General features: G+C 44.9%; 1 protein-coding gene across 1 annotated transcript in view; it reads right to left on the bottom strand.

The window, feature by feature from the left end:
• The window catches only part of tmem178bb (transmembrane protein 178Bb), a 369,598-nt gene that overhangs the window by 52,389 nt on the left and 300,726 nt on the right, over positions 1-16,483 (bottom strand). The window contains exon 3 of the mRNA XM_072552466.1: positions 2,647-2,784. Coding sequence (XP_072408567.1) covers positions 2,647-2,784 — 138 coding nt within the window. The remainder of the gene's footprint in view (positions 1-2,646; positions 2,785-16,483) is intronic.

Raw genomic sequence — 16,483 nt, 5'->3', positions numbered from 1 at the left:
ACACATACCACCCTCTGTGTGAAAAATTTGCCCCTTAGGTCTCTTTTATATCTTTCCCCTCTCACCCTAAACCTATGACCTCTAGTTCTGGACTTGCCCAATCCAGGGAAGAGACTGTCTATTTACCCTATCCATGCCCCTCATGATTTTATAAACCTCGATAAGGTCACCCTCAACCTCAGACACTCCAGGGAAAACAGCCCCAGCCTGTTCAGCCACTCCCTGTAGCTCAAATCATCCTGGCAATATCCTTGTAAATCTTTATTGAACCCTTTCAAGTTTAATAACATCTTTCCGATAGGAAGGAGATCAGAATTGCATGCAATATTCCAACAGTGTCCTAATCAATGTCCTGTATAGCCGCAACATGACCTCCCAACTCCTGTTCTCAATACTTTGAACAATAAAGAAAAGCATACCAAACGCCTTCTTCACTATCCTACCTACCTGTGACTCCACTTTCAAGGAGCTATGAACCTGCACTCCAAGGTCTCTTTGTTCAGCAACACTCCCTAGGACCTTACCATTAAGTGTGTAATTCCTGCTAAGATTTGCTTTCCCAAAATGCAGCACCTCGCATTTATCTGAATTAAACTCCATCTGCCACTTCTCAGGCCATTGGCCCATCTGATCAAGATCCCTTTGTAATCTGAGGTAACCCTCTTTGCTGTCCACTAAACCTCCAATTTTGGTGTCAAACTTACTTACTAAGTCTCTTATGCTCACATCCAAATTATTTATATAAATGATGAAAAATAGTGGACCCAGCACCGATCCTTATGGCACTTCACTGGTCACAAGCCTCTAGTCTAAAGAACAATCCTCCACCACCACTCTCTTCTACCTTTGAGACAGTTCTGTATCCATATAGCGAGTTCTCCCTGCATTCATTGAGATCTAACCTTGCTTACCAGTCTCCTTTGGGGAACCTTGTCAAACGCCTTACTAAAGTCCATATAGATCACATATCCCGCTCTGCCCTCATCAATCCTCTTTGTTACTTCTTCAAAAAACTCAATCAAGTTTGTGAGACATGATTTTCTATTCAAAGCTATGTTGACTATCCCTAATCAGTCCTTGCCTTTCCAAATACATGTACATCCTGTCCCTCGGGATTCCCTCCTTGGTCTGCCGCATTCGTTGTTCACAATGAGGTCTCCTCTACACTGGGAAGACAGAATACAGACTGGGTGAACGCTTTGTGGAACACTTATATTCTGGTCACAAGCAAGACCCTGAGCTTCCAGTTGCCTGCCACTTCAACACCCCACCCTGTTCCCTGGCCAACATCTCTGTCTCAGGCTTGCTGCAATGCTCCAGCAAAGCTCAGTGCAAGCTGGAAGAACAGCACCTCATTTTCCGCTTTGGAACCCTGCAGCCCTCCAAACTCAATATCGAGTTCAACAATTGTAAAGCCTGAGTCCTTTCCCCCATGTCCTCCACCTGAAAAGCACTTCACTCTCCACAATCCAGGAGCATCACTCAGACTCCACTCATCACCACCCCTGAAGATGTCAGAGACCAAAAGCAGTGCCATATGTCACCCATACCTTGCCTCAGGCCCTTCAACTCATCCTGACGGTTGTCCAAGAGACGATTCTTACCTTCTTACTGAAGGAAGCAGTCGACAGACATTTCATATAGAGCACATATGCTCCCTATTATTGTGACTGTGACTGTAATCCGAGTGGTCTGGGCTGATAGGTCAGGGTGGCATTGTGGCTCAGTGGTTAGCACTGCTGCCTCACAGCACCAAGGACTAAGGTTCAATTCCAGTTTAGGGCGACTGTATGTGTGGAGTTTGCACATTCTCCCCATGTCTGTGCGGGTTTCCTCCGGGTGCTCCGGTTTCCTCCCACAATGTGCAGGTTAGGGTGGATTGGTCAGGCTAAATTGTGTGTCGAGAAGTGTGGAGCTGGAAAAGCGCAGCCGCTCAGGCAGCATCCAAGGAGCAGGAGAGTCGATGTTTCAGGCATAAGCCCTTCATTAGGAATGTGGAAAGGGAAGGGGGTTGAAACATAAATATGGGGATGGGGCTGTGGGGAAGGTGGCAGGTAGATGCAGTTGGGGTGTAATTGTGACAGGTTGGTGGGAACGGTGAAGCGGATAGGTGGGAAGGAAGTTGGGTAGGTCAAAGGGGTGGTGCCGAGTTGCTAAATTGCCCATAGTGTCCAGGGATGTGTGGCTTAGCTGTGGGAAATGCAGGGTTGTAGGATAGGATAGGAGGATGCAGGTCTGTGAGGGGTGGTGTGCACTCAATGGGCTGAATGGACTGCTTCCACACTGTAGGCATTCTATGATAAAGAGCATTCATGACATGCTGCTGAATGCCAAACAGGTTTGTGAAAAACTCTAAAAACGTGAGATCAAAACTTCAACCTATTGGTGGAAAATGCAATTTTAGCCTCCAGCCAATTTAAATTCCCTTGGTTTCCTTTGTAGAAGCTTCTGTAAGGTTCCCTAATCACTCTGTACTAAAGCTTGCATAATTTTACAGATCCCTGTTAGGTCCCCTCTCGAGCCCCTGACTTGATGAGCATTTCCAGAGACCTCTGCTGTTGTTTCGGAGTTTCTATGTTCACTCTGTAACCTTGCTGTTTGGGGCAGAGATTATCGAACACACAACAACGGAGCCAAAATCCTTACCTCCCATCAGGAACAGCAAGCCAGCCACATACTGCATCAGGCCCCGATCCCAACAGCAACCCAAGATCCCGATTATCCAGCCAAACAGGATGATGGCCACTGCCATTCCCATGAATCCAGCTGTCATCCGACGCAGATCTGCAATACAGAAAGGAGAAAACAAAATAAAGCCACAGCTCATTAAACATTACCAGGGAGATGTCCTTCCACGTGATGGTCTGCTGTCATAGAAATAACTATTTGACTAAATTTTTCAGCCTGTTCTCCAAAGTAGTAATGATCTTAATATCTTGGTATCTATGCTATCAAAGCTTTTTATCAAGCATTCATCAGGACCAAGAGTGCCAAATTACAAAGGGTCGCAGCAATTTAAATGAGTGAAGGAAAGGATGCTGATTGGTCAAGACATTGCCATGGAGAAACCAAAGGAGGCTTTAGGCTCCTGGGTAATTCCAAGAGGCATGAGGCAGTTTCTTGTGTTTGCGGAGAATGGGTCCCTGTGTGTGAATATTGTGAATTTCGTGAGGTTTAAGCCACCTTACAAACTTAGCTGATTATCTTAAATTCAGCTCAGGAGCTCATAGGTCTCCATTGTTTTTGCCATTGTAATACTGTGGCCACTCAGAATCAACTTTCCAGCCTATCAGCACACTTTTTTTTCTGTTGTATAAATTGTTGTGGTCATTTGAAATCTGGCATTCTTACATTGGTCTGGTGCTATCAAACACGTGCTGGAACTCAATATTATTCAGTTGACAAAATGGCAGTCCTGACAGATCAGCCTTCACACATGGACAGGCAAATAAACCCCAGCATCACTCACTGTAAAGACAAGAAAATGACCTGCTTGCGTTCGAATCATGCACGGAAATTAGGAGCAGGCCATTCAGCCTTTCGAGCCTGCTCGGTCATTCAACATGATCTTGGCTCTATTTCAAAGCCATTTTCCTACTTTCTTCCATATCCCTTATTGCCTTTAGAATCTAAAAGCAATTATCTATCTCTTTGTTGATTACGTTCAGTAACTTGACCTCCATGGCTTTGTGAGGGAATTCCTCAGCTTCACCATCCTCAAAGTGAAGACATTTTTCCTCATCTCAGTCCTAAATGGTCTGCCCGTATCCTCAGACTGTGCCTCCTGATTCCCTAGCCCTCCCTAAATCTAGTCTGTGAAGATCTCGAGTCTTTTCCTTTTCAGACTGGGTGGGAAGATGGTGCACCCAATGGATCAACATTGGCTGACAGCCAATAGTGATACAGGACAGTTTTTATGCTTATTCATTAATGAGATGTGGCATTGCTGGTTATACCAGCACTTATGGGTCATCCCTAATTGCCCAGAGGGCAGTTAAGAGCCAACCACATTGCTGCATCTCTGGAGTCACAAATAGGTCAGACTGGGTAAGGATAATCAATTTCCTTCCCTATAAAGACATTATTGATGGTATTTTTAAGAACAGCAAAAACAGGGGTTGCATTGTTGCCATTTATCCCAGAAACTCTATTCAATTCAAAGTTCCTCATCTGTTAAGGTGAGCTTGGAATTCACCACATCCCCAGATATTATCTGGATTCCAAGACTGGGTGATATTACCCACTTTGTTGCTGCTGCCTCAGGTAAATGTCAATTAAACTGTTTTGAGTTCAACAAGATTCTTGCACTCACCAGACATTTCTTTAGTGATCTCCCCCAGAATTCTTGCTTAAACATACTCTCCCAAAGGCGGATTTACACCACCCAGTCAATTACAATCAGTCTTCTGAGTCAGAATCAAGAGAAACAGTTGAGCCTAGGTCAATGAGCAACAGAACACTGCTCTAGAAATTGTGTTCCCTTGGCTTCTGGTCAGAAAACTAATCCTTTGATAGCCACCAAGAGGTTTGAGTAGAGGGGCTTGTAGCAGCTAGCTGACAGGATGGAGGATAAGAATGCTCCTTGGTCAGCTGACACTGGGAGGAAGGGTTGAAGAGAGAGATGGGCAGAATTCACACCGGGGTTTAAGAAACTTCATGAGGGGACTTGGGACCATGAACAGCAACAACCTTTTTTGTTTACCTGGGCATTTCTTAGGAGCATTATCAAAGCAGCACACTGAGACCTAATAATGGCCCATATTAGGTCAGATGACCAAATGATTTTGTTAGATTTAAGGAGGGGGCCTTAAAGAACAATGTAGGGAGGCAGAGAGGTGTAGAGAGGGAATTTCAGGGCTTCACATGAAGATGAAAGCAGTTAAAATAAGACGCAAATGAAGCCCCTCCTAACGCCTAGTGGGGAAAAGAAAAGTAAATCTATAAAATGATGCAGACTGCAGATCAATGGCTGGGCTTCAGGAAGCTGAGGTCCAGAGGACTGACAATGCTGGGAGCTGGAATCCAGGGGCAAATCTGGGATGATCAAGTGGTGTCTCATCACACATGGCCTTGAGTCAAGTGAGCTATTACAGGGGAAGGGAGGAAAGACTGATGTGAGAGGGGGCACTAATCATCCTCAACATCCATTATGATTTTAATCGTTCCTTTCTTTAATGTAGCATATATGATCTGCCTCTGCACAGCAACCAAGTATACTTGAACAGATTAAAGCGGCCTTCTCTCTTATAGTAAAGGTATCGAGTTCTTGCTGTGCTACTGGTCATATGGTAAACTTCCTCTTTCCTTTCCAAGTGCACCCTCCCCCACACCCCATTTTGCGGGTGTCAGTAAACTATTCAACTATTAGCCGAGCCATTTCTACCCTCCCCAAATCTCCATGCTGCTTTTCCCACCCCTCACTGTTGCGGGCTACCTTATGTCAGACTGTGAATGTGCAGGGGAGGGACTGGGCCAGCTCAGATCTCCCTGGGGGTCCAATCCAGCACATCTCACCTGATGTTAACTAAATGCTGAACACAAAATGAGGAACAAAATGAAATATCTTGCTGATATTGCTGTATATTACTCTGAATGAGTTCAAACTCAGAGACCGCCATTAAGATGTTTTCATGGGTAATCAACTGTAAGCCATTAGTACTGAGCTACAGGACATTTTCTGTTATGATACTTGGATGAAAAGACTTGCATTTATGTTGCGCTTTTCATAACCACCAATTGCCACAAAACCTTCACAGCCAATAACATGCTTTTGAAATGTTGGAGCTGTTATAATGTCAGCATTGTAGCAGTCAATCATACTCCCACCAACAACTTTCCTGATGAAGGGCTTATGCCCGAAACATCAACTCTCCTGCTCCTCGGATGCTGCCTGACTGGCTGTGATTTTCCAGCACCACAATCTCGAATTTAATCTCCAGCATCTGCAATCCCCACATGCTCCCATCAACAACAGCATGATAATCATGACCTGATCATCTGGTATTGATAAAGATCACCCAGAACTTCATCACATCGGTGTAATGGGATTTATTCACATTCACCTGAACAGAGATATCATCACTTGGTGCAATATCTCATCTCAGCAACACAGCATCTCTGACAATACAGCACATAGTTAGTACCAGAGCTGATTTTTGTACTCAGGCCCCAGAGTGGGATTTGAACCCAGAAGGTTTGTGATTCACAGGTGGGAGGGCCATCTACTAAGCCGCAGCTGACTCTCCACAAGGTGCTCCAATTCCAGAGAATGCAAAGTTCAAATCCCATTGTGGCAGTTTATATGAGTGGGTCTGGATGGGTTGCTCTTCGGCGGGTCGGTGTGGACTTGTTGGGCCAAAGGGCCTGTTTCCACACTGTAAGTAATCTAATCTAATCACAAGGTCCTGATGCTCAGCTCAACTATGTTATCTTGCATTTGGTTATCGGGAATTCGATTAACTGAACAAAATACTCCCCGCTCCGTGTCCTTCGGATAATCAAGGTTCCTCTGTATGCAAGTATGCTACACTGCCAGCCCAAGTGACAATCTTACATTGGTTGTCAGGGTAATGCTTTGTACACTTGGAATTGTTCAGCAAATGGTGTCCAATCACAGAATCACATCTAATGTTTTACAAGCGCATGCTGGTTGAATTTGAATTCATTTTAAAACAAAATTACCAGGTAATGATGAAAGAACTTGTATCAGTAAAAGTAACCAGGAAGCTGCTGGATTGCAAGAACTTAACTTATTCACTTCTGTTCTTCAGGGGAAGAAATCTGTCATCCTTGCTTGGTCTCACACACATTTGAGTATAGGCTGAGTCATGAGTAGGATATGGTTAAGTGATTGGCAATGAAATTGGCCTCTGGAGTATAATGAGGGAAAATGGGAAAAAGACATTGTCTGCAAAAACATTGGAGTACTTACAAATTTATGCTAAACATTGGTTAGAATCCCTAACCATAGAATCCCTACAGTGTGCAAACAGGCTATTCAGCCCATTGAGTCCGTACTGACCCTCCAAAGAGGATTTCACCCAGATCCTGGATTAGTGGTGCTGGAAGAGCACAGCAGTTCAGGCAGCATCCAAGTAGCTTCGAAATCGATGTTTCGGGCAAAAGCCCTTCATTTTACCTTTTCACCCAGACCCACCCAATCCCTGCAACCTTGCATTCCCCATGGCTAACCCACCTGGCCTGCACATCCCCAGAACACTATGGGCAATTTAGCGTGGCCAATCCACCAAACTTGCACATCCTTAGTCTATGGTAGCAATCTGGAACACCCAGAGGAAACCCACACAGACACACGGAGAATATGCAAAATCCACACAGACAGTCATAGAGTCAGAGAGATATAGAGCATGGAAACAGACCCTTCGGTCCAACTCGTCCATGCTGACTAGATATCCCAAGATAATCTAGTCCCATTTGCCAGCACTTGGCCCATATCCCTCTAAACCCTTCCTATTCATATACCCATCCAGAGGCCTTTTAAATGCTGCAATTGTCCCAGCCTCCACCACTTCCTCTGGCAGCTCATTCCACACAAGTATTACCCTCTGCGTGAAAAAGTTGCCCCTGAGATCCCTTTTATATCTTTCCTCTCTCACCCTAAACCTATGCCCTTTAGTTCTGGACTCCCCCAATCCAGGGAATAGACTTTGTCTATTTACCCTATCCATGTCCCTCATGATTTTAAAACCTCTATAATGTCACCCCTCAGCCTCTGACGCTCCAGGGAAAACAGCCCCAGTCTATTCAGCCTCTCCCTATAGCTCAAATCCTCCAACCCTGGCAGCATCCTTGTAAATCTTTTCTGAACCCTTTCAAGGTTTTCGACATCCTTCTGATTGGACGGAGACCAGAATTGCATGCAATATTCCGAAAGTGGCCTAACCAACATCCTGTACAGCCACAGCATGACGTCCCAACTCCTATACTAATCACCTGAACCCGGGCACCATGAGGTAACAGTGTTAACTACTGAGCCACCGTGCTGTCCCGAGTAATGTCTTGGATTCTTCTGATAGAAAGGAAACTTAAACCATAAAAAATGTGCAGTGCGATTATGGTCAAGATGTAAGTGGATTGAGTGTCTAGTCTACGAAGTGGCTGGAATTTTTCAACACCAAGTTTGATAAGATTTGAATTAGCTATCAGAATCGTGGAGACAATAGAGTGAGGGTTCAGATCAGGCAGAATGCCGAACTTGAGGGGCAAAATGACTTCCTATTGTTCTTAGCTTCCTATACCCCAGCATCTTCCTTTTCTCAATAGATGGTCATCAGCTGGTGCAAGTCTACTGCTTCACCTCCTTGACTCGCAAACCCTCTCTCCTCGGTGGAAAGGATTTATTGAGACAGAAAGACAGGGACGATCGTGAGGGGAATTATCGAATCTCACATGGCTGCAGACTGCTGGCAATATCAGACAGTGCAATTGCACTGATTGCCCCATTGATCAAGTCTAGTCTGATTTCTTCATTAAGCAATTACTCCTCTGCTTGACATGCAATATTCAGTTGACAAACGGCATGAAGGAGTAGGCAAAAAAAAAGGCTGGAGATTGAATTTGAGGAATCGGCTTGTGTCAGGTACACAGTGGAATTAAATTTTTGATGTCGTAAATCAATGGAGAAAGGTGAATATTGTGAAGGAGCTCGTTTTCACAGTGTCATTTATTTTGATGTCTGGTAATGCCTGTCTTCCATCTTTCATCAGGCTTTTCTTAAAATAGTCACTCAGACGCAGACCGGGAGGCGTCTGGGGTAGGGGGTGGGGGGCATTGCGGTGGGGGGTGTAAGACGGTAGGGATAATGGTAGGTAATAACTCAATCTGACAAAGGCAGTCACAACATTTGTCTGCTCTTGCAGAATCACAGGAGCATACAGATAAGAGAAGGCCATTCAGTCCCTCAAACTTATTCTTTTTGATTAAAGGTGAGTAAGTGGAGCTAAATAATCTGCCATGATCTATGTCACTTGATATTCGTGCCACATAAAAAAAAAGATCTTAATCTTGATAGTTCTAACTGACCCCCATTTCCACAGCCTTTGTGGGACAGAGTTCCAGTTTAAGTGCTTCCTGATTTCATTTCCCAAAGTCCTGGCTCTGTATCAGAAATGTTACCTCATCTCAGAAGTTTGGCAGAATACTTAGAACTTGATCCTGACCTGTGTTAGGCAGACAAACCCAATGCCAATGCGAGTACACAGTCAATGGTAAATGGAACAGCAGTTTGCACTTGACATTGTTATTGTCTTCTCAGCGTGAAAGCAGGGGGAAGGAGAGGAGAGACAAGAATACAGTTGTGGGGGGCAAGAGCTCATTCTGCAGTAGCAGATTTTAGTGGGGGAGAGAGCTGGGACTCAGTCTATAGGCAAAAGGTGGAACAAGTTTAGTCTGTGGGTTGAGAGAAAGTCACGAGTGATGCTGCGTACAGTTGATTGATTGGTGAGTACTTTTCTTTTTTTCAAAACTTGGGTATTTTCTATAATTCTAATGTTGTGGCAATATTTATTAATAGTAGTAAAAGTTTATTAGGTTGGTGGATTATTTACCTCAGCTAGACAATTTCAATCAGAGTATGCAGAATGTTTATCAAAATAATAAGAATATAAGTATATACAAGGTGAGACATTCATTCAAATTTAATCAGTAAATGATTTAATTAACTAATTAGTTAAAGACAGTAAGGAGGGCAGGTGATGTGTGGAGGCTCCGTGTAAAGGTTTGCGTTTCAGTGAACTTTGACCCAGTATCATGGAGCTGAAGTCAAAGCTACAGAGACTGAGACACGTCAGTGAGGGGGGAATTGCCTGGACACTCTGTTCCAGAGGGAGGTGGGGGGGTCACCTCATTTGATCTGTGGTGGAGGGTGTTACAGGGATTGGGACAGGGGTGCTGCTAATAGGAATGCAATTGTGGCAAGGTTAGTATGGTCAGGGGGATAGTTCTCTGCAGGAGAGAATCCAGGAATTTGTTGTTGTTTGTTTGGTTCCCAAAATTCTGCTATACTGGGGAGGTAGCTCCAATGGGAGAGCAAGGCTTCCATTATCTTAGTCAACGTGAGTACCAATGACTTTGGAAGGACCCGGGAAAGAGGTGTACTTAGAATATGAGCAGCTGGGGCCAAATTAAACAGCATGGAATGGGGCAGCATGGTGACTCAGTGGTTAGCACTGCAGCCTCACAGTGCCAGGGACCCAAGTTTAATTTCACCCTCAGGCGACTGTCTGTGTGGGTTTGCACATTCTCCCCGGTTTCCTCCCACAGTCCAAAGATGTGCAGCTTAGGTGGATTGGCCATGCTAAATTGCGAAAGTGAGGACTGCAGATGCTGGAGATGAGAGTTGAGAGTGTGGTGCTGGAAAAGCACAGCAGGTCAGGCAGCATCTGAGGAGCAGGAGAATTGATGTTTAGGGTAAAAGCCCTTCATCGTGAATCATCAGGAATGCTAAATTGCCTATAGTGTCCAGGGGATGTGCAGGCTAAGTGGATTAGCCATAGTGGATACAGAGTTAGAGTCGGGGTATGGATCTCGGTAGGATGCTATTCAGAAGGACAGTATGGACTCAATGGGTCGACCGGCCTGCTTCTACACTGTAGGGATCCTATTATTCTTCTAAAACCTCAAAGGTTTGCTTGATTATCTGAGCCACAAGCAAACTGGCATAGGGAAAATAAGATTTGGGAGTTCTATGTGTTGTTCAAAGATTGACATAGGACAAATGGGTTTATCTTTCTTGCGCACTAGCACTAGAACATAGAGCATAGAACATAGAACATTACAGCGCAGTACAGGCCCTTTGGCCCTCGATGTTGCGCCGATCAAAGCCCACCTAACCTACACTAACCCACTATCCTCCATATACCTATCCAATGCCCGCTTAAATACCCATAAAGAGGGAGAGTCCACTCCTGCTATTGGCAGGGCATTCCATGAACTTACGACTCGCTGAGTGAAGAACCTACCCCTAACATCAGTCCTATATCTACCCCCCCTTAATTTAAAGCTATGCCCCCTTGTAATAGCTGACTCCATACGTGGAAAAAGGTTCTCACTGTCAACCCTATCTAACCCCCTAATCATCTTGTACACCTCTATCAAGTCACCCCTAAACCTTCTTTTCTCCAATGAAAACAACCCCAAGTGCCTCAGCCTTTCCTCATAGGATCTTCCTACCATACCAGGCAACATCCTGGTAAACTTCCTCTGCACCCGTTCCAGTGCCTCCACATCCTTCCTATAGTATGGCGACCAAAACTGCACACAATATTCCAGATGCGGCCACACCAGAGTCTTATACAACTGCAGCATGACCTCAGGACTCCGGAACTCAATTCCTCTACCAATAAAAGCCAGTACGCCATATGCCTTCTTCACTGCACTATTTACCTGGGTGGCAACTTTCAGAGATCTGTGTACATGGACACCAAGATCCCTCTGCTCTTCCACACTACCAAGTATCCGACCATTAGCCCAGTACCCCATCTTTTTATTACTCTTACCAAAAGTGAATCACCTCACACTTAGCTACATTGAACTCCATTTGCCACCTTTCTGCCCAGCTCTGCAGCTTCTCTATATCCCGCTGTAACCTGCCACATCCTTCCTCACTGTCTACAACTCCTCCGACTTTCGTATCATCAGCAAACTTGCTCACCCAACCTTCTAACCCTTCCTCCAGGTCATTTATAAAAATGACAAACAGCAATGGTCCCAAAACAGATCCTTGCGGAACACCGCTAGTGACGGCACTCCAAGATGAACCTTTGCCATCAACTACTACCCTCTGTCTTCTTCCAGCCAGCCAATTCCTAATCCAAACATCCAACTCACCCTCAATGCCATATCTCTGTATTTTCTGCAGTAGCCTACCATGGGGGACCTTATCAAACGCTTTACTAAAATCCATATATACCACATCTACCGCTTTCCCCTCATCTACCTCCTTAGTCACCTTCTCAAAGAATTCAATAAGGTTTGTGAGGCACGACCTGCCCTTCACAAAACCATGCTGACTATCCTTGATCACATTATTCTTATCCAGATGTGCATAAATCCTATCCCTTACAATTCTCTCTAAGACTTTGCCCACAACAGAAGTGAGACTCACTGGCCTATAGTTACTAGGATTATCCCTACTCTCCTTCTTCAACAAGGGAACCACGTTTGCTAGCCTCCAGTCCTCTGGCACTACTCCTGTAGACAAAGAGGACACAAAAATCAAGGCCAATGGCTCTGCAATCTCCTCCCTTGCTTCCCAGAGAATCCTAGGATAAATGCCATCAGGCCCAGGGGACTTATCTATTTTCACCCTTGCCAGAATTTCCAACACCTCTTCTCTACATATCTCAAAGCCATCCATTCTACTTATTCCTGCCTCAGTACTCATATCGACAACAATGTCCTGTTCCTGAGTGAATACTGACGAAAAGTATTCATTCAGTGCCTCCCCAATCTCTTCAGCCTCCACACGCAACTTCCCATTACTATCCTTGATTGGACCTATTCCTACCCTAGTCATTCTTTTATTCCTAACATACCTATAGAAAGCCTTAGGGTTTTCCCTAATCCTACCAACTAAGGATCTTTCATGTCCCCTCCTTGCTGCTCTTAGCTCTCTCTTCAGGTCCTTCCGGGCTACCTTATAACTCTCAATCGCCCCTATTGAACCTTCACGCCTCATCTTTACAAAGGCCGCCCTCTTCCATTTAACAAGGGATTCCAATTCCTTATTAAACCACGGCTCCCTCACACGACCCTTTCCTCCCTGCCTGATAGGTACGCACTTATCAAGGACACTCAATAGTTGCTCCTTGAACAAGTTCCACATATCAATTACGCTCTTGCCTTGGAATCTACTTTTCCAATCCACACATCCTAAGTCATGCCTCAACGCATCATAATTTCCCTGCCCCCAGCTATAACTCTTGCCCTGTAGTACACACTTATCCCTCTCCATCACGAGAGTAAAAATCACCGAATTGTGGTCACTGTCCCCAAAGTGCTCACCTACCTCTAGTTCTAATACCTGGCCTGGTTCGTTACCCAGAACCAAATCCAGTATGGCCTCACCCCTTGTTGGCTTATCTACATATTGTGTCAGGAAACTCTCCTGCACACATTGCACAAACACTGACCCATCTAACGAACTTGAGCTATAGCTTTCCCAATTAATATCAGGAAAGTTAAAGTCTCCCATAACAATCACCCTATTACTGTCACTCTTCTCCTGAATCATCTTCGCAATCCTTTCTTCAACGATTCTAGGACTATTAGGAGGCCTGTAAAAGACTCCTAACAGGGTGACCTCACCTCTCCTATTCCTAACCTCAACCCAAACTACCTCAGATGGCAAATCTTCGTCCATCTTCCTTTCCACCGCTGTAATACTATCTTTGACAAGCAAAGCCACACCCCCCCCTTTTACCCCCACCTCTGACCCTACTAAAACGTTTAAACCCTGGAACCTGCAACAGCCAATCCTGTCCCTGATCTAGCCATGTCTCCGTAATAGCCACAACATCGAAGTCCCAGGTACCAACCCACGCTGCAAGTTCACCTACCTTATTTCGTATACTTCTGGCATTAAAGTATACACACTTCAAGCCACTCTTCTGTTTACAGGCACCCTCCTTTAAGATTGATGCCATATTCCTGACCTCCCTACACTCCAGGTCCTGCACCCTAAAGCTACAGTCTGGGTTCCCATGCCCCTGCAGAGTTAGTTTAAACCCCCCCCAAGAGCACTAGCAAACCTCCCCCCAAGGATATTGGTGCCCCTCAGGTTCAGGGGCAAATGGGAATCATACCAATGGAACAGTCTTTACCCGAACCATGCTGGTAACTAATATTCTGTAAGCTGTGCATCCAGGACTTAACGTATAGAGCGGGGATTGAGTGAGGGAAAATGTGATAAATTAAAGAGAGAGGACAAGGTGACAGAGTGAGACAGCCTTGAAGGAAGTGGTAATCAGTGTATCAGGAAGGGGCACAGTACGCCAGGTAAAGAACTAGGAGCGGGAGCAGGCCATTCAGCTCTGCCATTTGATATGATCGTGGCTGATAGCATTTGGGCTTCAACTCCACTCTCCTGCCCATTCTCCAACCCATTCCTAATTAATAATCTGTTTATCTCAATAGATAATGCCAGTGATTTTGAAAGTAATAAAAAGGCAGAACAAAAGGCACTCTAACTGATGGCACTCAGCATTTGCAACACGATCGATGCATTGACAGCACAAATAGAAGTAAATAGCTATGATCTAGTCATTATGGAGACATGACTGCAGGATAATCAAAGCTGGGAACTGAATGTTGAAAGGTATTTGACACTTAGGCAAAAAGGAAAGCAGGCCATTCAGCCCATTGAATCCACACTGACCTCCAAAGAGCATCCCACCCAGTCCCAGCGCATCCCTGTACCCCGACACTTCCCATGGCTAATCCACCTGGCCTGCATTATCCCTGGACAATTTAGCCCAGCTTTGGACGATGGGAGGATACCCACACAGACACAGGGAGCATGTGTAAACTCCACACAGACAGTCACCTGAAGTGGAATTGAACCCAGGTCCCTGGTGCTGTGAGGTAGCAGTGCTAACCACCAAACTACCACACCACCCATTGAGCCACTGACACGAAGTTAGCGTTTCTGCAGTGGCTTTCTGATATAGCTATCTGATTATCGGTATTCCTTTACCTTCTTGTTTATTTGCTGTAATTTCTTTTCCTCTTAAATATTTCTTCAGTTGCCTTTTGGCTCTTACTATTCAATAGAATCTGCTTCCATCCACCTTTCAGTGCATTCTAGGTCCATGTATTCTGGTATATAAAAACCAAATGTTGCATTGGTTTTGTTTCACAATCAGGAAGAGAGCTAAGAGTTGTCATTCCAGAGTCAAACAAATGGAACGATCAAAAGATACAGTTTTTGAGGAGGGTCTTGAGGGAGGAGAGAGAAAAAGAGATGTTTAGTGAGGGCAACTCAGAGATTAGCCACTACGGAGGAATGTGAGGATGTGTCAGAGACCAGAATTGGAGAAAGGCAATGAATTTCAAGTATCATTGAGCCGGTGTCTGTAATACAGAAGAGGTGAAGACGCTGAGGGGTTTGGAATTAAGGATGTGACGTTTAACTTGCTGGAATGGGTGGCAGATTAGGTCAGCACGCACAGTGGGTGATGAATAAATGGGGCTTAGGATAGGAGCAGCAAACTAAAAGATGTCTGGACAGATACATGAGGGGAATATGAAGCAAACGCAGGCAAATGGGACTAGTTTAGTTTGGGGAACTTGATCAGTTTGGATGAGTTTGGGCTGAAGAGTCTGTTTCCATGCTGTATGATAAGATCATTCCAATCACAGACTTGAGGTAAAAGAAACAAACACTACTCTCCACATCCCACCAGTTATCATAGAACCCCTACAGTGTGGAAGCAGGCCGTTCAGTCCATACCAACTCTCTGAAGGGCATCCTACCCAGACCCAATTCCCTACCATTTCCCATGGCCAATCCACCTATCCTCTGGATTGTAGGGGGAAATTGAAGAAACCCATGCAGATATGAGGAGAACATGCAAACTCCGTGCAGTCACCGAGGATCCCTGGCACGGTGAGGCAGCAATGCTAACCAATGAACCACCATGCCACAATTCACAGGATGCCTTCATCACGCGTCTAAAGATCGTGAAGTGGCCTATCCAGTCCCATGAAAACCCATCACCCTGAGTAGACACCATCCTTAAATTGAAGGATAGCTGATGATGATGCAGAATATAATTAGAACTGAACACTTTCTTGACAACATGGTAACATCATTGTTACAGAAACATACAATGTAGCCACAAACAGGAATAGTTTGACTCACATTTTCTTGCCCTCAGGCAGGCAGTGAATTCAGACCTGAAACTCAATCTGAACTTAATAGGCAGTCAGTGTTGGGACTGAGGACTTAACTTTCGGAAGGAATTCAAACAAGCAACTGGCATCTGCAAGCTCAAGGCTTTTAAACAAATGGAGCAACAACATCTCCAGCACACGCTCATAATAAAATGGTGGAGAGACATGTCCATCTTTCAAGCTCAGATTCTCTAGCCGTACTACAGATCTTTATTGCCTCGTGTCACATTTTCGCTAGATCTACTCCAAGACTGTGTCAGTTGTGGGGTCCAAGGTGTAACAGTCTTTGGTGTCTACTTTAAGCTGCCTGTCTATCACTGAATCACAGCAGGGTCACTGTGTGGAAGGACGCCATTTGGCTCATCATGCCTCTACAAGTACAGTATTAACTAGCATTTTAACTTTGTATCAATCTCCTACCTTTTCCCCGTGACCCTGCACACTGTTTCTAGTTAAATAAGCATCCAATGGCCTTGAGAAAGCCTCAATTGAGTCTGCCTCCACTAGACTTTCAGACAGTGCATTCCACTCCCTGAATGGGAGTTTGGGGTCTCTCAGCTTGCATTTGTTT

Source organism: Chiloscyllium punctatum, chromosome 32 (genome assembly GCF_047496795.1).
Source record: "Chiloscyllium punctatum isolate Juve2018m chromosome 32, sChiPun1.3, whole genome shotgun sequence".
Taxonomy (NCBI): domain Eukaryota; kingdom Metazoa; phylum Chordata; class Chondrichthyes; order Orectolobiformes; family Hemiscylliidae; genus Chiloscyllium; species Chiloscyllium punctatum.
The sequence above is the reverse complement of the archived record's forward strand: the minus strand, read 5'-3'. Positions and strand labels throughout refer to the sequence as shown.